The sequence below is a fragment of the Lissotriton vulgaris genome, chromosome 6 (assembly GCF_964263255.1).
Source record: "Lissotriton vulgaris chromosome 6, aLisVul1.2, whole genome shotgun sequence".
Taxonomy (NCBI): domain Eukaryota; kingdom Metazoa; phylum Chordata; class Amphibia; order Caudata; family Salamandridae; genus Lissotriton; species Lissotriton vulgaris.
Genome location: NC_141694.1, coordinates 1,008,049,757 through 1,008,071,161, shown reverse-complemented (window position 1 = coordinate 1,008,071,161; position 21,405 = coordinate 1,008,049,757). Strand labels below are relative to the sequence as shown.

The window sequence follows — 21,405 nt, the reverse complement described above, 5'->3', positions numbered from 1 at the left end:
CCGCAGGACAGAGCGAGGGGGCTTGAGGCCAGAGGCGGCGACGCGGGCCTAGTCCCCAACAAAGAGTGGAGACCGAACATTCGCCGGTCGTGACCAGGAGCAATATCACGCCCAGACCGCCACGCGAGGTGAGGAGCGGAGAGGGACACTGGGGAGGAAGTGGGGGCTCCACCGGGACCCCATGAGTCAACGCCCGAGACGGGCACAGCGACGAACAAGTCCCTCTGCGGGGATGGCCCGCGTGGTCGCCTTCATCTCCACTGCTGCCGGAACGAGAAGAAGCTGAGGTCGGAGTTGCGACATCTACCTAGGAGCTTCCAGGCCGGCCCATGCGAAATTGCCCCGCGCCCTGACCCCGCGAAAGCCAAGACGGCACCCGAGGCAGTTGGGAGCAGTGAAGAGACCCCACAGCACCGGAGCAAAGCCATGGGCGGACAGAAGGGCCCCCGCGCGGCAGCCCGATACTGGACGGGTGGTGCGACGCTGGTGAAGCACAGTGCGGGAGCGGCACAAGCGACGGCCTCGGAGGGGGCACACCGGGAGCCACTTGGAGAACCGGCACGCGTCGGGGCACCCCCCGCACACACGAGTCGCCCGAAGTTGGCTTGTTGGGGGCTCTAAGACTGATCCTCTGGGTGGCAAACAAGAGGTCGGCAGCCATAATCTCCCTCGAGGCCACGAGATGGCGGGCCAGCGGAAGAAAGCAGAACGCACCCTCCCAGAAATGTTAGGCAAAGGACAGTCTAAAGGAGAGAAAGGTTTGTTGTCCCCAGGGTCATCCAAGACTCAGCAAGATTCTCAGGACAGTGAGGTGCCCATCACCAAATCCTTCCTAGAGTCACTCTTCAATTCCTTGCGCGAGGACTTTCACACTCTGAAGCAGGAGGTGGCCAGGGAAGTGCGGGAGATCAGGAGAGAGGTGGATGGGCTCGGCGAAAGGGTTGCCGCCATTGAAGATGCAGGCTGCGCACGAGATGAAGCAATAGAACAGCTACAGCAGGACGTAATACGCCTGAAGGACCAACAAGTAGACCTGCAGGCCCACGCCGAGGACTTGGAAAATAGATCCTGGAGGAACAACATTCGGGTCCGGGGGGTGCCACCTAAAGAGGAAGGGTCGGACATTGTGGGCTATCTACAGGCCCTATTCCGGGAGATTCTGGGAAAGCAGGCGAAATTCGAGATGAGGATAGATAGGGCGCACAGAGTGGGACCGGCGAGACGAGCATCGGCCCCACCACCAGACATTTTGGCCGTCCTACCAGATTACCCCCTTAAGGAGCGTAGCCTCAGAGAAGCTCAACTGCAGCAGCCCCTGCGGTTTCGGGGCCTTCCGGTGGCCCTGTTTCAGGACCTTTTTCACGATCACCCTCCAAAAACGCAAGGCCTTCAAATTTGCAACAGACTTTTTGAGAGAGAAGGAGATCCCGTACGCCTGGGGTCATCCTTTCCGTTTGATTTTCAGGTGGAACAGGGCCCTGCACCATCTACGTTCCTTCCAAGAAACCTGCACACTGCTGGGCAACGCCCAGGAGGACGGGGACACCTCCTCAAAGCCAACCGGACGACCATCCAGGGATGGTTGGCACCAAATTGGAAGACAGCGGTCGACAGGGGCGAGTTTGAAACCGGACGCTCACACCATTAGGGCAAAGATGGACAACGCCATCCAGGAAGTGGCGAAATATACTACGTCCTCAGACTGAAGAAACTCCGGGGGGAGAACTCAATAGCATTTATCATTGTGCGAGTCCGGGGTGGGGAGGGGCAGTAGGGAGCGACGTGGCTGGACGTCCACACAGGTAACACACCACAGTCCCGCTCTTCCCGAGGGCTGGACTGGGACCGGAGGTATGGAGGTTGGGGTTCTGGGGGGAGGGAGGGGGTTGTTGTGGGGAGGGTGGGGGTTCCCTTTGTCCACTTTTGTTTTCCCCCCTTTTGGTTTGTCTTCCACACGCTACACAGCGGTGCGGCTTCCATTGTGATAGACCATGCCACTCTACGGCCTTAAAGTCCTTTCTCTTAATGTGAGAGGGCTCAACAACCCAATCAAGCGTAAAGCAGTCCTCTCCCTTCTGGAGCACTCCTCAGCTGACATTTGCCTCCTCCAAGAGACTAATTTGCTGCCTAAAGATCAGTACCAACTTCGAATACGTGCCTTTCCCACACAACTCTTTTCATCCTCTTCCAAGAAGGTAGCGGGGGTGGCAATACTAGCATCCAAATCTTTCACAGGCAGAGTCCTATAACGGGAGGCAGAGATAAAAGGGCGACTTTTGGTGCATCGCTTCCTGATAGCGGGACTAACATTGCTGGTGGGCTCGATTTACGTGCCTAACTAGGGACAGGAAACGTTTCTTCCGACCGCGTTAGCGGCTGCCACGTCCAACTCTGAACGACATCTGCTAATTGGGGGTGACCTTAATCTCGTTTTCCATAACATAGCTGACCGTTCCTGCCAAAGGTCGGGACAAGTGGGGGCACTCTCCAAGGCAGGGCACGCGTACCTTCGAGATCTGGGCTAGAGGACCTGTGGCGACACTCTCACCCACGTAGCACCGCATACACATATCACTCCATGGCCCACAAGTCCTACGCTAGACTCGACTACTTCCTCTGCGCCTCTGAGTTCGTGCCACGAGCGCGGGCAGTGGAAATTTTGCCAGTCTCACTGTCGGACCGCTCCCCGGTGGTAGCCACGTTCCTCCTTCCGGCTGCACCACCCGGTCAATGACACTGGCGTCTCAGGGAAAACCTTCTTAATACCCCATCGATAGTGGACCGAATTAGAACGGCCATTACGAACTTCTAAACACACAACAACAATACCGACACGACGCGGGCTACACAATGGGCTGCCCTCAAGGCAGTCCTGCGACGCAAATATATCTCAATTGCCACTGCCAACAATCGTGAGCGAGCGCAAAAAAGGGCCGCAATAGCCCAACGGGTGGTGGAGCTGGAGCAAATGCACCAGCGCACGGGAGCAGCGCGGGCCTGGCGTCAATTGTGCGCCGAGCGGAAGATGCAGGCCGCGTTAGATCAGGATGCAGCGGACTACGCGGCCCTCCGTCTTCAGCACGCCTACTACACAGGGGGAGACCGGTGCGGACAGCTACTAGCAAATAAGATGTGTGAACAACACCAGAAGAAGGGGGTGCAGACCATACGGATGGAACGGGGCAGGGTAGTCGCGGAAGACGTAGCGATAGCGGAGGCCTTCCGGTCGTTCTATGAATCCCTCTACACCAGCGACACCCTCGACTCGCAGGCGGGTAAGTTCGTACCTCCTTGGGGCACATCTCCCATCCCTGAGCCAAGCACAGGCAGAGTTCCTGGACCGACCGATAGGCCTGGAGGAAGTGGTGTCGGCTATCTCACGCCTGAAGCTTGGGAAATCCCCCGGCCCAGAGGGGTACCCTGCATCCTTCTACAAAACGTTCCGCCACCAGGTAGCCCCTCTCTTGCGAGAGCTTTTTAACTCCTTCTTCCAGCCAGGCGCAATCCCCGAGGACCTTTTAGAAGCCACAATTTCGGTCATACCGAAACCCGGCAAGGACAAAGCCCGCTGTGGTTCCTACAGGCCGATTTAGCTGTTAAACATTGATTTTAAACTGTACACCAGAATACTGGCGAGCCGGCTTGCACCCTATATGCAACAATTGGTGGAGCCGGACCAGGCGGGCTTTATACCGCAACGGCAAATTAGCGAAAACACTAGAAGGGTCCTACACCTCATTGAAGCAGGCACGAGGCCTGACTGCATGCTCCTCACCATCGATGCCGAGAAGGCTTTCGACAGGGTGCATTGGCCCTACCTGGAACTAGTGCTGCACCACTTTGGCCTGGGGGATATCCTCTGTACTCGTATCTCAAATTGCTACAAACAACCTATGGCTTCTGTACGCTTCAATGGCCACACCTCCTCTTGCTTCCCCATTGGCAGGGGGACCCGACAGGGATGCTCCCTCTCCCCTATTTTATTTGCCCTCTATATGGTACCACTGGCGAACGGGTCTGGCAGCACGCCCTTATTAAGGGCATCTCGTTTGGGAGCGATATTCACAAAATCAGCCTCTACGCAGACGATGTATTACTTTCTCTCACCGAACCGGTCCAATTTCTACGCAAGCTCTTCATCGAACTCCATGACTTTGCACTCGCTTCCAGGTTTAAGGTAAATAAGGACAAATCGATTGCTCTTAATATTTCCCTAACGCCGGAGACACTGGTAGTGGTTCAAGAGGAACATGATGTGCAATGGTCTCATACCTCGGTCCCCTATCTAGGAGTTTTTCTAGGCCCCACTATCCCAGCTACTATTGAGGCGAACTACACCAGACTTCGCACGCAGCTCCGCGAAGAACTCAGGCGCTGGAGCCGACACTCACTCTCATGGTTGGCTTGCACCCTATATGCAACAATTGGTGGAGCCGGACCAGGCGGGCTTTATACCGCAACGGAAAACTAGCGACAACACTAGAAGGGTCCTACAACTCATTGAAGCAGGCACGAGGCCTGACTGCATGCTCCTCACCATCGATGCCGAGAAGGCTTTCGTCAGGGTGCATTGGCCCTACCTGGAACTAGTGCTGCGCCACTTTGGCCTGGGGATATCCTCTGTACTCGTATCTCAAATTGCTACAAACAACCTATGGCTTCTGTACGCTTCAATGGCCACACCTCCTCTTGCTTCCCCATTGGCAGGGGGACCCGACAGGGATGCCCCCTCTCCCCTATTTTATTTGCCCTCTATATGGAACCACTGGCGCAACGGGTCCGGCAGCACGCCCTTATTAAGGGCATCTCGTTTGGGAGCGATATTCACAAAATCAGCCTCTACGCAGACGATGTATTACTTTCTCTCACCGAACCGGTCCAATTACTACGCACGCTCTTCATCGAACTCCATGACTTTGCACTCGCTTCCGGGTTTAAGGTCAATAAGGACAAATCGATTGCTCTTAATATTTCCCTAACGCCGGAGACGCTGGTAGTGGTTCAAGAGGAACATGATGTGCAATGGTCCCATACCTCGGTCCCCTATCTAGGAGTTTTTCTAGGCCCCACTATCCCAGCTACTATTGAGGCGAACTACACCGGATTTCGCACGCAGCTCCGCGAAGAACTCAGGCGCTGGAGCCGCCACTCACTCTCATGGTTGGGGAGGATAGCCGCCACGAAAACGACTCTTTTGCCACAGATACTCTATCTATTCCAGACACTTCCTCTGCGGCCACCCAAAGGTGGGATCCAGCAAACACAGTCGGACCTGGCACGCTTCATTTGGCAAGGTCGTCGCCCGCGCTTTAAGCAGGACATCGCGATTCTCCCGCCTGATCGGAGAGGTGTAGGAGTTCCAGATCTTCAACTTTATTTTAACGCAACGCAACTCCGTAGCCTAGTGGAGTGGTATCAACTAGAATCCGGGAAGACTTGGCTCTTCCAAGACCAGGCAGTAGCGGGCATGCCCCTTCAGGGGATCCCTTTTCTCCCCAAGCGCCATCGGCTGCCTAACCTCTACGCGTCCCAGATCACAAGCACGGTTATGGAGGTGTGGGATCGGGTTGCCACTAAGCACGAGCTGACATCGTTCCCCTCCCCTCTGACAACGCTATTTGCCAATCCAGACTTTACCCCGGGGATGGATCCTAGGGCTTTTGCGGCCTGGCGGTGAACCCCTTGCAGGGCCCTGGGACATCTTTTCAATTTAGACGGCATCCTCTCCTTCCCACAGATGAGGGAGGAATATGGCATCCCTAAGGATAGCCGACTATCATATGTACAGGTACGTCACTGGGCACTCCACCCAGAGGTCCTCCCTGGAACACAATGACATCTAACTCCCTACGAAAAGTGGCTGGTCACCCGCACCTCAGAGAAGAAACGGATCTCAGACCTGTATTAACACCGCCTCATCATCGGTACTCACACTTACAACGCTGGCAGATGCCGGTGGGAGCGAGAGCTGGGAAGGGCCCTCACACACAAAGAGTGGGGCAGTGTTTATTATAGAGCACGGCATTCTGCATACCACACTGGACTGACTGAAACTCTTACTAAAGTAGCCACCTACTGGTACCACACACCTGAGCGCTTGCATAGGTTTGATTCCCACATCAGTGACCGCTGCTGGAGAAGGTGCGGGGAGTTGGGTATGCTGGAGCATTTGCTCTGGAGTTGCGACCGCATACAGTGGTATTGGGGCACAATACTGGATGGCGTAGACTCACACTTAGACACTCAACTTCCCAGATTCCCTGCGTATATTTTGTTGGGGTTGCCTAATGCATTGATGTATCCCCTGAAGTCACGGAGGGGCCGCCTGATTGCTATTGCATTAGGGGCAAAACATTTTAGCACATTGGAGAACACCACAAGCCCCCCCACACACAGGCTGGCTGCAAAGGTTATGGATGGTGCTTGGAGTGGAGAAGCTATCCCTGGTACAGGCAGGTCGGGGAGATGAATTCCCGGAGTTGTGGAGTCCATTCCTGACGCTCCTCACCAGGGAATTCCGTGAACTGAGTTGCCCCCGGTATCTACGTCTTCTTCGATTGGCGGATACCCCAATCCCTGATCAGAAGACACGCGCTGATGCAGATATCGCTCACTGATCCTCCCTTTTTTATCACAGGTATTCTTTTGCTTTGTGGACTTAGGGGGCAGGGAGGGGGGAGGATTTGGGTGTTTTGTTTTTGGGAGTTCTGTGTGACCTACAACACCGACTGGCTTCACCGAACACTGAATATGTTTAAACGTATTGTATTGAAGCTTATCACACTAATCATGCTTGACACTGTGAGATCTGGTTGTTTTGTCTTTAATGGAAATTCAATGAAAGATTTAAACCATAAAAGCAAATAGTGGGGAGGGTTGGGGGAAGCTTTCAAAAAGCAGTAAGCTGTTTTTGTCTGTGCTCTCGTTGTGAACTTAAGTCTTGATCCCTTCCGCTGTCTTGCTTATAGCTAGGTCTAGAAAGACGGCTTCATCCTGGCCGACTGCATGTGTGAATTTTTGATGTTCATCTCTGGTATTGATCCATCTCTACAAAGTCTCTGCTTCTTCTTAGTAACCGCGCTAAACGACAATGACGTCGTCTATATATCACTGCCATACTTTCAATTGTGCTGCAAATGGGTTGTCTTGATGGAAGATGTGGTTCACTTCAAATTGGTGTACATAGAGGCACGCCATGCTCGGAGCAAAGGTGCTTCCCATGGAAGTATCTCTAATCTGATGGTATATTGTGTCTTCATATCTGAAGAAGTTTTCAATGAGAGCCAATTCTGCGCACCCCATGATGAAATGTCTCGGTGTCATGAACTTCCAGTCTCTTTCCAGGAGAATGTGTTCTACCACGCTCAATGTGCGTCTCTGAGGTATGCTGGTGTATAATGCCTCGATGTCCATGGTAATGAAAAGATCTTCAGCTGGGTTGATCTCGAGGTCTCTAAGTAGGCAAAGGACATCTTTTGTGTCTCTTAGGTAAGATGTAGACGACTGGACGATAGGTCTCAAAAAACAATCGCAGAATTGTGAAAGAGGTTCAAGAATTGAACCTATTCTTACACTATAGGTCTTCTTGGTGGGGGCATTCTGTTTTTGTGGATTTTGGGGTGATTATAGAATCTGGGGGTGCAGGGATTATCACCCACCAGAACCTCACCTCATGTTTGGATATCCAATCATTCATCAGGCCCTCATCCACCAAGGTTCTGATTCTGTTCACAAGTCTTGGAGCAGGGTCAATCCGGTGGATTTCATAGAGGTTTTCATCCGATAGCAATCTGATGCATTCTTCGTGATGCATGTTTTTATCCATGATAACGATTGCGCTGCCTTTGTCAGCTGGTTTGATGACAAGTGTAGTATTCTCTTTCAGGTCCATGAATGCCTTCCTCTCACCTTACTTCAAATTCTTAAAGCCTTTGATGTTCTCGGAGTCGATTGTTTCGATTTCCTTCAGTACGGCCTGTTCAAATGCCAAGACCAGAGGCACTTCCATGGGAAGCACTTTTGCTCCGAGCATGGGGAATACAAAGTTGACAATGCATTGCTTGGAACACAATCACAAGGACACAGATCTGAAATGGGTAGTTCTTGAGGTCATAAAAACTACAGGCATTGATATCCAGAGGATCCTCCACACAAGAGAGCAACGGTGGGTCTATTGCCTACGTACATGGGACACAGGACTGAATGATGAGATACCATGGCTCCAGATTTGAAATTAATACAACCTCAATGAGAATAATTCTGCTGTAGACCTTGGCGCACAGCCAATATCCTACCTGTCTGCGTCCAGTGTGGGCATCACTCTATTAAACAAGCATTGGAAATGCAATAGGTCTCGCATTAGGAAAGTTTGAGCGATTGGTATTGTAAATGACACTTTTTTTATTTATGTGTTGGTTTTGAAAATAGCAAAATTAATAGCTTTGTCAGTTACAATGTCAATAGTTTTAACTTTCGCAAATGTGACACCTATAGCATTTGTAATGCAATGTGTGTTGTATTTACGTGACTTAGATGTATTGATATTACAAATAACAATGGCTTTTAATTTTGTAAATAATTAATACTTAAATAAAAGTTATTGTAATTTATAATGGCAATACCTTAAACGTTTGTAAATAACTTTTGTGAAGATTATGTTCAGTGTATTTTATTGTGACGAAAATCCAAGAACATTGCATTTGCACCTACACACACACACAGCCACACATACACACACACATATAGATGTGGTGGTGGTGGATCTGGGGGATGCGGTGGTGGTGGATGCGGTGGTGGTGGATGCGGTGGTGGTGGATGCGGTGGTGGTGGTGGATGTGGTGGTGGTGGATGTGGTGGTGGTGGATGCGGTGGTGGTGGATGCGGTGGTGGTGGATGCGGTGGTGGTGGATGCGGTGGTGGTGGATGCGGTGGTGGTGGTGGATGTGGTGGTGGATGCGGTGGTGGTGGATGCGGTGGTGGTGGTGGATGTGGTGGTGGATGCGGTGGTGGATGTGGTGGTGGTGGTGAATGTGTTGGATGTGGTGGTGGATGCGGTGGTGGTGGGTGTGGTGGTGGATGTGGTGTTGGTGGATGTGGTGGTGGATGTGGTGGTGGTGGATGCGGTGGTGGTGGAAGTGGTGGTGGAAGTGGTGGTGGATGTGGTGGTGGTGGATGTGGTGGTGGATGCGGTGAATGTGGCGGTGGATGTCATGGTGGATGTGGAGGTGATGCTGGATGTGGTGGTGGATGTGGTGGTGATGGTGGATGTGGTGGTGGATGTGGATGTGGTGGTGGATGTGGTGGGGATGGTGGATGGGGTGGTGGATGCGGTGGTGGTGGATGCAGTGGTGGTGGATGCAGTGGTGGTGGTGGTGGATGGGGTGGTGGATGTAGTGGTGGTGGGTGTGGTTAAAGTGTTGGTGGATGTGGTGGTGGATGTGGTGGTGATGCATGCGGTGATGGTGGTGGATGTGGTGTTGGATGCGGTGGTGGATGTAGTGGTGGTGGAAGTGGTGGTGGACGTGGTAGATGTGGTGAAAGTGGTGGTGGATGTGGTGGTGGTGGTGGATGTGGTGGTGTATGTGGTGGTGGTGGATGCAGTGGATGTGGTGGTGGTGGATGCGGTGGTGGTGGTTGATGCAGTGGTGGTGGTGGATGGGGTGTTGGTGGATGCAGTGGAGGTGGTGGATGGGGTGGTGGATGTAGTGGTGGATGGGGTGGTGGGTGTGGTGAAAGTGGTGGTGGATGTGGTGGTGTATGTGGTAGTGGTGTATGTGGTGGTGGTGTATGTGGTGGTGGTGGTGTATGTGGTGGTGGTGTATGTGGTGGTGGTGGTGTATGTGGTGGTGGTGTATGCGGTGGTGGATGTGGTGGTGGTGGTGGATGTGGTTTTGGTGGATGCGGTGGTGGATGCGGTGGTGGTGGTGGAAGTGGTGGTGGATGTGTTGGATGTGGTGGTGGGTGTGGATGTGGTGGTGGATGCGGTGGTGGTGGAAGTGTTGGATGTGGTGGTGGATGTGGTGTTGTGGTGGTGGATGTGGTGGTGGATGTGGTGGTGGTGGTGGATGTGGTGGATGCGGTGGATGTGGATGTGGTGGGTGTGGTGGTGGATGCGGTGTATGTGGATGTGGAGGTGGATGTCATGGTGGATGCAGGTGATGGTGGATGTGGTGGATGTGGTGGTGGTGAATGCGGTGGTGATTGTGGATGCAGTGGTGGTGGATGGGGTGGTGGTGGTGGATGGGGTGGTGGATGTAGTGGTGGTGGGTGTGGTGGATGTGGTGGTGGTGGGTGTGGTTAAAGTGTTGGTGGATGTGGTGGTGGTGGATGTGGTGGTGGTGGATGTGGTGGTGGTGGATGCGGTGGTGGTGGATGCGGTGGTGGTGGATGCGGTGGTGGTGGATGCGGTGGATGTGGTGGTGGATGTGGCGGTGGATGTGCAGGTGATGGTGGATGTGGTGGATGTGGTGGTGGTGGATGCGGTGGTGATGGTGGATGCAGTGGTGGTGGATGGGGTGGTGGATGTGGTGGTGGTGGTGGTGGGTGTGGTTGATGTGGTGGTGGTGGGTGTGGTTAAAGTGTTGGTGTATGTGGTGGTGTATGTGGTGGTGTATGTGGTGGTGTATGTGGTGGTGTATGTGGTGGTGTATGTGGTGGTGGATGTGGTGGTGGATGTGGTGGTGGATGTGGTGGTGGATGTGGTGGTGGATGTGGTGGTGGATGTGGTGGTGGATGCGGTGGTGGATGCGGTGGTGGTGGATGCGGTGGTGGTGGATGCGGTGGTGGTGGTGGATGTGGTGGTGGTGGAGCTAGAGGGAGTAAGATAGAGAGAGAAGGAACTAGAGGGAGCTAGAGCAAGCAAGACAGAGAGAGAGGGAGCTAGAGGGAGCAAGGGAGAGAGACTATTGGCATTGCAAATGTAGACCTCTAACCACTTATAAATAATGTAGGACAGTGGAAATACACACTTAAAGCCCACTAAGATCAGAAACCGCTAGGAAATATGCTAAAATTAACAGCGCGTGTTGAAATAATAGGAACATTGAAATATTTATCTTCATGAGTATCACTACAACTGATGGTATTCACGTTACTAACACGTCATGGCCAGTATCAGAAGAACACTAATTAATAAATGAATCCTTATGCTGCAATAGATCAATAGGTTGTTTGCATACTGGAGTTATGTTGTCAGTCGAGTTATTAAGAAAGGTGAAGCTAGACACATTTGCATTTTTTTTTTTAATTAAGTGCTTTTAGGAGGAATAAGACTAGTGGGATGGAGGTGTAAAGGCGCAACATTTATTTTGAACATTCTACACAGAAGTCATCAAAAGTCCGTTTGTGAAGGGAACGTTTGCCAGCAGCGTGGTTTCTTTGCACTGACAAACTCATTTTAAACTGGCCTCAAGAGACTAACAAGCTAAGCAGAGCACAGTTCATGTTTGTTTTAAAGGTATTTGAGTTGTATTAACTATAATGTCCAAATCTTGTTTACAGTGACAAAATCCCGAGTGTTGGGAATAATGCTATGAATATAGGACAATCATTTAACAAGTCAGACATAATGAGAAAGGGGCAAGGAGAGGAAAAGGATATACACGGCTGCAGCCTTCCTACCACAAGCTTCTCCCAGCGTGCGCTCTGTAGCAGGCCATGCAGTGAATAATTAGGGGAGGAGATGTGCAGGCCTGAGTCAGAGCGCACGCTGAGAAGCTTGTGGGAGGTCGTCTGGGCTGCCTTTGATGTAGTAATGCAAGGCAGGCAGGCAGGCAGGCAGGCGGCTGGGGAACAGATGGTTTGCGGGAAGAGCGTCGCGAGGGGAGGAGAGTTAAGTATGCTAACCAAAGGCGCACTAAGCCCTCTGTGGTAAATGACAAAAGTACAACAAAAGTCTCCGTGTCCACGCAAACCCATGTGATGGGAACCTCCCTGTAACTGGTTTGTGTAAGAAGCTCTCAACTGCGTGAAGAACCCGGTTATTTAAGATGCGTAAATGTGCATGTAATCATCAAAACTCAAAGTGAGTATCTACCTTCCACTGTGTTGAGCAAAATGTGTAATCAAACGATGTAAATTCCACATTAATGGAAGTCGTGTACAAATCATAATAGTTTCAGTGAGTACAAAACACTATGTCTCAAACGCTCTTATGCCGAGTGCAATTAACCAACCGTACCTTAATAATTGCTGCTTCCATTGATAATGAGAACCGGTTTGGTGAAAACAAGAGAAATCTGTGGGCAAGAAACTGAATATAAAACACTGCACCCAACAATATCAAAGTGTCACAATAGTGCCTGTTCCACAAATACCTGCTTACCAGCTGACCGTGCAAATGACCTGTGCGTTGGTCCGTGTCAAGAGCCAAATTCGAATTAAGAATCTATGAGAAAGGATATACTGTGAGTCCTTGTATCAAGCAAAGCAGCTGCCTAAAGTTATCAGCTTACCGTTCCTCAATGTGAAGTGGCAACAAACAAATCACCCTGCTTCCTCCGTGCAACTCGTCCGGAACCTTCTAAGTTTAAATCCAGAACGCGACGTTGGCTACGTCCTCTGTCTTTCGTGCATGCTCCGACCTAACACTTAAAACGTGCAACGTACTCAAATCTCCATGCATACTCTCAAGTTTCCAAGGGAGTTGTTAGTCAATGCAACTTTATTGAGCACAAAGTGAACATCCAACAGTCGCGCCTCTAAATAAATCAGAAATGTTACAGTGAAATGATTAAAGCTTCCAATATATCCAGGTGTTTAATTGGGCAAAAGACCGCCTCAAACGAAACAATATCCTAACTCAAATACAAGCCAGCGCTGGAAGGAAGGAGAAATGCGAGTGTATGAAAACGTGCATGCTTTAAGTGAAGCTTCACTTGTGCATGCTCTCAAGTTTCCAAGGGAGTTGTTAGTCAATGCAACTTTATTGAGCACAAAGTGAACATCCAACAGTCGCGCCTCAAAATAAATCAGAAATGTTACAGTGAAATGATTAAAGCTTCCAATATATCCAGGTGTTTAATCGGGCAAAAGACCGCCTCAAACGAAACAATATCCTAACTCAAATACAAGCCAGCGCTGGAAGGAAGGAGAAATGCAAGTGGATGATAACGTGCATGTTTTGAAGTGATGCAACGAAACAATATCCTAACTCAAATACAAGCCAGCGCTGGAAGGAAGGAGAAATGCGAGTGGATGATAACGTGCATGCTTTGAAGTGAAGCTTCACTTGTGTGTGAGAGGTGTGGGAGGAGTGCGGCTCGGCTGAGCCAGAGCGCACGCTCGGGGAAGCTTGTGGGGCGGAGCTGCTGGGGAACAGTTGGCAGATGGCTGGCGATTTGATGCTGTGCACGAGCATTTCACGGGCCCAGCACCAAATCGCCAGCTAGTTAAACCTCTGTTTAAGCCACTTTATATCGAGCTCCCGCTCAATGCGCACGCGCATTGAGATAGGTCGCTCGACCTAAAAATAGTCACGCCCTTTCCATCCTTTACTCAAACCATTAATAGCAACTTTAAAAATAATTAATAATCTTGAAGGAGCATGAACACTACAGGTCCTTTGACCTTTTCACCTCATTCTTCCCATACACTTTCACACCTTCACTAAGCAAATACTACGTATCTGTTATCACATCACAGATTACCATGATATGCGAAAGTTCACAACGTCCTGCACATAAAATCCTACCCTCAGGCTTTTGAATTATTTGCTTAAATGTGTGATTCGATGGCACCCATGTAGAGTCTATTTGGGGAGCACCTGCGAGTTTGAGCACTGATTGCACACCATTGCTTGACCCATACAAAGTATTTCTGTTCCTTTCAATTTTTAAACCACCCTGCATTTGCGGTCTTAAATGCAAGAGAGGGACGGTACATAAAGGCAAACAGGGGCTGAACAGCCTTACGCGGCATGAAGACGCGCTGCCCAGGCAGTCAGGCGGCTTCCCTGTGACACCGAGAACCATCGATGTCAAGCTGCTAATAGGGGCACTTAGCTTTATTAAATACAACTGTGGAACCACAGATGCTAATTCTTTGAATCCAACAATCTCGCCTCTTTCAATTTGCGGACGCTGGGGTCAGGCATGCTTCAAATAATTTACAGGGGCACTTGTAGACACCGGATGTCGTCCTAATTACGAGGACACGTGGATTACATTCCCCGAGTGTTAACGATTAAGGGAACTATTTAAGGCTCAACAGTTCACGGGTTCATTCGACTCCGGGAATGATGAGCAGGCACATCCAGGATCACGGAGAGAGGCGCACCTTGATGTAATAAGAGAGTGAATGAGAGTATGAATGTGTAATAACGAGACGCCCTTCATCCTCCTGAGTAAGAAATGGATGTCGGATGGAGGCTTACCCACCTTATGCTTCTATTTCCCTTCTTCCACAGTTTGACTACAGGGGTCTCTCCGCCACTCTCCTCCCATGGGGCGTATAGGAAACCAACATAGGGTAAGGTTGTGAGTTTATCTTACATGTGTTCTGCAATGAGATTATGTGTATTCACGATTGCAGTGACACGTGTTGTACTCATATAACCGCTATATGTATTAATTTGTGCATTTATGGCAATTTTACTTCTAAAATGACCGAATGTATTGATGGCAATTTTCTCTTTTCCCTTATGTTTGCAGGTTTTTTGAAAATCTTCTGTTGGTAGAGTGACACAGGTCAGCCTACCTAGTGGTAACTTCATACTGAATAAATTTGGTAAGAAAGGAGCCAAATAAATTATTTTGACCTGATGAATGCAGCGGATCCTTTGGACCATATAGGCAGAAACAGGTCGACAAAGTTAGCAACTACGGTGATGGAGTAATAATTCCCCTCCTTTAAGCATATGGGTTCTGGAGTAGTGTGCTGCTCGCAGAAAAAAAAGCGCTTCAACACCACATCAGGGGTAGTAAACGCTATATAATGCAAACCTTTTTCCCTCTTCTATCCCTCCGCTATCCTTTCGAATCCAAACAACTGACTAACCGATCTACCGCTCAAATTACTTTCATATTTCACTATCCTAATTCAACACTAATCATTTATTGGTTCCAGAGTAGCGTGCTACTCACCGAAAAAAAGCATTGACGCCTCATCAGTGGTAGTAAGCGCTATATAAATGCAATTACAATACAATAGAATTGCCTTTCTGAATAAATGTTAATTTGGCAATTATACTGATTTTTAGACCTTAAGTCACATTTCACGGGCCACCACTTAGCTTTAGAAGTGCCTCCCTGTCTCCAGGTGAAGGCACGCTCTCTATCAAACCTAGTTTTAAGAAAGCGAGGCCTGCCGATGATGAAGCATGACACCTGGTGATGTGAGAGTACAGTCGTTCATCTTTTGTTAGATGCCAGAGTCCACAAAGTAGTTTTTGCCACATTCAGTTCTGGTCACTTTTTACTCGAGAGCAGCTTCTTTTTGTGTATTCACTGCCTAGATTTGCACATCTTTCCAGCAATTTCAAAGTTTTTAATGTTTTACTGCTTATTTATCTTGCTTTCAGTCTATCTGCCATCTTGATTGATCCTTTAATTACTTACGCTCACAACTGTACGCCCATCTACCTTGCTCCACTCTATACGACTCCACGCCCCTATAGTTTAAGCAATTCCACTCCATCCATTGCACTCTCCCGTACTCCATTCCACTCTACAGCACACAGCTCAACGCCACGCTACCCCTTTCCATTCGACTATACGCCACTCTACTCCTTGCCACTCTACACCAATCCACTCTACACCGTGACACTCCACCCCACGCCAAAAAAAAACAACATGGAAAGCAATAACTCTAACATAGGCAAGACCTATTGGCTTTGCCAGTGCTTGTTAATTTACCAATCTAAAAACGGCAGATAGCCGAGTTGTTGTTTGTATGACTACTGTGCTAGTCAAAGGTTGCAGTCTAAATAATGACTTATTTTCTGAATAACGTTACCCTATGATTATCTGAAAATGATTACGAAAATATGGCTGTAAAAAATCCATGACCATGGAGAAGCTGTCTATTCACTGCAGAGCTCTAGGAGTCCATCTACGTCTATGTAACATTCTTATTTTAGCAATTCTAGGTAAGGGGTTCCAGTCAAAGTAACAAATTAACAGTAGGGAAAAGAAAAACAATTCATAAATACTTACTGCTCCAAAGAAGCCAGACCGAGCTACTGCCTCTTTTTTCATCAACTGTAATACATGTTCAACTTTACTTGAATATTTCTCAATCTCCATCATTTCTTTACAAAAGGTTCGAACTGTTCGAATGTTTCCAATGCGTTCCTCAGCCAACTAGAATTCAAGCCAAAATATAAAATTGAGTTTCTTCACATATAATATGTTCTATGTGACAACATAGTATATATAGCCAGAAGTCCACAGGAGCTCCTATCCACTACTTTCGGTGCTGGAGATAACATCCACTACCAGTTACACTACAGACCGGATGCCCTGTCTTTCAAAGAGCTTAAGGTAAGCATAAGAAAGGAAATTCAACTTGCCCGGCATGGTTTTTCAACCATGAATCTAAATTCAATTGTAAAATCCTTTTCTTTAAAAAGAAATATCAAACATGTTTATCAAAGGTCAGTGTTATGTTTTTCTTTTAACGCAGAGCTACTTTCCAGGAAGCTAAAATTGGATTGCACACTAAAACACGTACTCCGGCTTGTCCATTAGCAGATAAAAAACAAGGCACATTTCACATTCTTTCAAGTGGTTTGTTTGGTGACCGGCACCTATTATCGTATTTGAAAAGATTGTGATTAAATACATTACTAACATAACACTGTGGGATTTTAGTTCACACTTTTAGTCTGCCTGTACAGAGATACCTCCTCATGAATGCTGGAACACTGAAAATATCTGCCCGTGTGTAGGATATTACAGACTACTACACAGATATAATGCACAGAAGCCAGGAATCCCTGTATAACAAGCACATACAATGCAATAGGTCTCGCATTTGTTCAAGTTGGAGCTATTGGCAATAAAAATTATGTTTTTTACTTTATTTGCAGTGGATTAATATGATTTGCATAGTTTTGTTACGACTCTGTGGCACTGGAGAACGAGCTAATGAAAAATAAAAAAAGAGCCAGCCTCTGATAAAGGGAGGTACAGGGTAACGAGGAGAGCGGAGGGGCAGGAGGACAAGGGGATGGGTTACCATTAGGAGATGACAGGCTGAAGCGAAAGGAGGAGTCGGGTATGAAGCAGTGACTCTGGTGAGGTGAAGGAAGGGCCCAGTGAAGTGTTGGTGGGGAGTGTCACAATGAGACTGAAAGTTGGTGATGAAATAAGTGACTGGGTGAGAAATGGAGATCCACTGGTGAAAGTAGGGACAGAATGGTGAGGGGAGTGCTATTAGAAGACGGTGAAAGGAGGAGGTGAAAGGAGGAGTCCACTAAGAAGACGAGAGACTGGTGAAAGGAGGGACAGTGTGACAATGTGAAAAGAGGGACAGTGTGACAAGGAAAGCAGAGAGACATCATTGAAGTAGTGGTAATGTTTTTTATGCAGGTTATTTTATTTGCAGTGGAGGTTTTGTTTTTAGCAAATTAGAGTTACAGCTATTGAGGCTGTAAATCAAATGATCAGCGCTCAGGAGACAACAGGAAGGGAAGTAGCTCAGGATGGAGTAGGGGTGGAGAGAGGAGAGCCTGGGACAGAAGAGCAAATTGGGTTAACAGTGAACAGCGGGTGATCTGGTTACGGGGGAACAACCAGTTGTTGGCCAAGCACCTTCGGAAAAGCAGATCAATTTGTTTGCCAGTGTGAAATAAAGAAATGCAACTACATAGTGAAAGCGACTCAATTCTTAAACAAGGAAAGGCGTGTTTAAAGTCAGAGCGTTCCCAGTTAGAAATAAATAAAGATGCGATGCGATGCTGATTGCTCGCTGCCACACCTCCCTGTGCATTTTCCTCTGTGTTTACTTACCTCAGCGTCTGAGTCGAAACAAATAGTGGATAAATAAGTCTTGGATCTGACAACAAAAGTTAAACATCCTCATCACGTGCAGCTTAAAAGCACAAATAACAGCACGGATGCAAATCTAGATACAAACAATCCCAATCAGCATTTGTCTTGCACATTTAATTTCTGAAACAGTTAAAAAATAAATTGCGACTTCCAAGGGAGTCGAAATGGTAATGTTTTTCTTGTGAGGGGAGGAGCGGGTGGAGCTTCGGAGGTACTCTCAACGCCGGAAGGTGCTGTGCGACTGGAGCGAGGCAGAAACTTAGTCTGAACAAGCATTTGCAATGCAACAGGTCTCCTATTAGGAAAGTTTGAGCTATTGGTATTGTAAATGACGAATATTTTATTTATGTGTTGGTTTTGAAAATAGCGAAATTAATAGCTTTGTCATTTACAATGCCAATAGTTTTAACTTTCTCAAATGTGACACCTATAGCATTTGTAATGCAATATTTGTTCTATTTACGTGACTTAGATGTATTGATATTACAAACAGTGGTCGAAGTGGGGAAAAAAGTAGGGGAACTGTGGGTGGAGAATCAGGGGGGTGGGAATAACCTGGGGATTGGATCAGTGGGCGGAGTCAGAGGTGAGGCTAGAAAGAGTAAAACATATCAATTTTTTGTACGTTTGGCATTTCACTGACCAGTTACAGATTATAACGTTATTTACTTCAAACAATGGATAGATATGTTTATTTGAGGTTTAATGTAGAAGGTATTTACATTGAAATACATTTACAATGTGGGACTTGTTTCCAATCGCAGAATACACTTATAAGTGGAATCATAAGCCATTTGTCCCCGAGCCATGCAGTTTCATTCTTCAGCACTTCCACTCCCTTTTTCTAACAATTTCTGAACAAAAAATTTGGGTTTAAATTCTATGACAGGAGGCCCCACAATTTTATGAACATTATAGAAGACAGGCAATTGATTGATATTCTGTTCCACAGTGGTGTGAACACATCATTCATTACACTCCTCCAGGCGCCAGTCTCCAACAGAGGAGGAGGACAGAGCATGGAGAGAGCATGGTGGGGGGTGCATTCCTCCAGAGTGCTCTTCCGTCAGATTATGCCTTACCTAGTCCTGTAAGTATAATACACTTTTTACCCAACTCTGTGGTGCTCATTTTATCACCCTAGGAAGGATGAAAGGGTGAGTGGCTCTGTCAGAGATTTGAACCTGTGACTGTGAGGCCCCACAAGGGTCCATGGAGAGGATGCATTAACCAACTGAGCCACCAGACCGCATTTCAAGTACATCTCTTTAAGAGAACCAATGTGTTAAGCTTTTGCACCCCACCTCCTTCATTTAGCCAGAGTTTTTACAGCTAATGGTAATTAGCAGAGCTCTCTCTCGTTAACAAAATTCACCGCAGACCAGAGGGAATTGTGGCATGGAAGCCATTGGCAGCCACCAGTTCGCTGCCAGGAACCAAGGGTTTGTTTATTGATGCAAATTAAAGCGTTGCCTCTCTTAGGAGGGATTGGAGCTGATAGAAGCATTTACAGAAAAGTTCTCATGTTAGCATTACACGGATGCAGAACAGGTCATTACTGCTGGACATCCAGATAAGACCTATAGTAAAGATAACTTGTCTTTAGGTAGCACTTCAAACCGCACTTCCGCATTTCTAAGCACTGTAAATAACAGGTATTATTTTTTATGAAATTTAATGTTTGTTCAATTTTCCGCCGCAGATAAAAACAGAACTTAATAGAAAATACATTTGTATTCGTTGGCGAGGGTTTAACTCGCTGAGCTATCTGGCCAGATCCAAAGAGATTGTATATGCATTCATGGCTTGTTTCCCAAAGCTTCCTTTCCTTTTTTTGCTATTTTAGTTCATTCATACAGAGCGCGGGATGATGCGAAGACACTTTACCAAAATGAGATTGATTGAGACAAGATACATGATTTGGAGGATAAATGGTCCGGCATTATTATTGAACATTATTATTGTTGTTGTGGGTGTTTCGCTGTATACTGCTGCACAGACGGGGTGGGGGTGTCTATGGTGTGTTCTGATGGGTGTTAGTATGTGCATATAATGGGGTGAGTGCTATTGTGCACACAGATATAGAAAAATAGGGGCCTAATCATGACTTTCACTTATGGTGGGGGAGGCAGCCCCTTCTGAAATTACAGTTACAGCTTGTATCACCTGTGACTTCTGTGCGGATATAGGTTTTTGGCTCACAATGGGGAATAACATACTGAGTGTGAAATTCCGGCACCCCTTGCTGCTGTTTTCCCACCATTACTTGGTCAAATGCCTTCTTTTGGCAAGTGGATCTGTGTCTTTTGGCAAGTGGATCTGTCAGGGTTTTACTGTACTCAGTACTAAAAAATGTAAAGTAAAATCCTGTGCTCGGCATACTACCACCACACCAGTTTTTTGATGCTTCTCTTTAAGCTTTTGTCAAGGGCCTATCACGCAGTAACAGACATGCCCCTAATCCAAGCCAAACCTATTGGCTTTGCCAGTGCTTGTAACCAGTATTGGATATTTCATTTTGTTGTGAATAATTAGAACTGAAAAATTGTTCAGGTTTGAAAATATGAGTGAATTAAACCTTTGAAGATCTGCGGACAGGGTGGTAGTCTTCAGAGTGTCTCAAACATTCCCTTTCTTCCAGTCACATTACTTTACTCTACAGTCTGTCTGCTACACACCTACATCCAGGGCTTTAAGTGGGATGAAAAAATTAGAGGGGCGGGGTCCCTGAAATGTCAGAGCCTAAATTAATTAAGGGCGTTGCTTAAACATGTACACTAAAATTCCTCTACTGTACTCAGAACCACTATCCCACACATTTGCATAGAATCACAACGGCAACCGGCATACCGGAACATTGCTCTGTGTGCCTTGCAGCAGCGCTGAAGATTGAACAATCACAATTTCTGAACACCGTTTTGCCCCTGATAGGAATTTAGAGAAATGCACACTACCTTCAGCCACAATTAAATTTTTCCCGTTATAAACACTTGGATGCAACTCACTTCTAATTATGCACTACACAAGACCAATATGCTGCCTGCCTGTAAAAAAAAAAAAAAAAAAAGAATTTACACAACATCCTTGTGGTTCGCCTTTTATTAAGTTAAAGCCATTTACTTTGCTATACATTACCATTAGCAAGGTAAATGGCTTTAACTTAATCAAAGGCGAGAACTATTGCATTTTCAATGCTTGTCTTCTTTTCCAGTAGGCGTCCCTCAGTCTGCGTGAGCCCGAAACTAAAGGGCAGAGGTGTTCAAGGGCGGGGGCCACCAAAGCATCCTGATGGGACCATTGTATTGGTCACAGTGAGGGGAAGGCAGGTAGCCTCGGCAGTAATGAGCTGTAAATCACTGCACAGCAGGGCAATCAGAGTGTAGCCTTTTTTGCGTGCTAACCCAAGACTGATGGC

General features: G+C 47.7%; 1 protein-coding gene across 2 annotated transcripts in view; it reads right to left on the bottom strand.

Annotated features, from left to right (window-relative positions):
• The window catches only part of ABCB10 (ATP binding cassette subfamily B member 10), a 1,632,094-nt gene that overhangs the window by 1,175,162 nt on the left and 435,527 nt on the right, over positions 1–21,405 (bottom strand). For both annotated transcript variants that reach the window (XM_086927071.1, XM_086927070.1), the window contains exon 5: positions 16,152–16,298. In XM_086927071.1, coding sequence (XP_086783197.1) covers positions 16,152–16,298 — 147 coding nt within the window. The remainder of the gene's footprint in view (positions 1–16,151; positions 16,299–21,405) is intronic.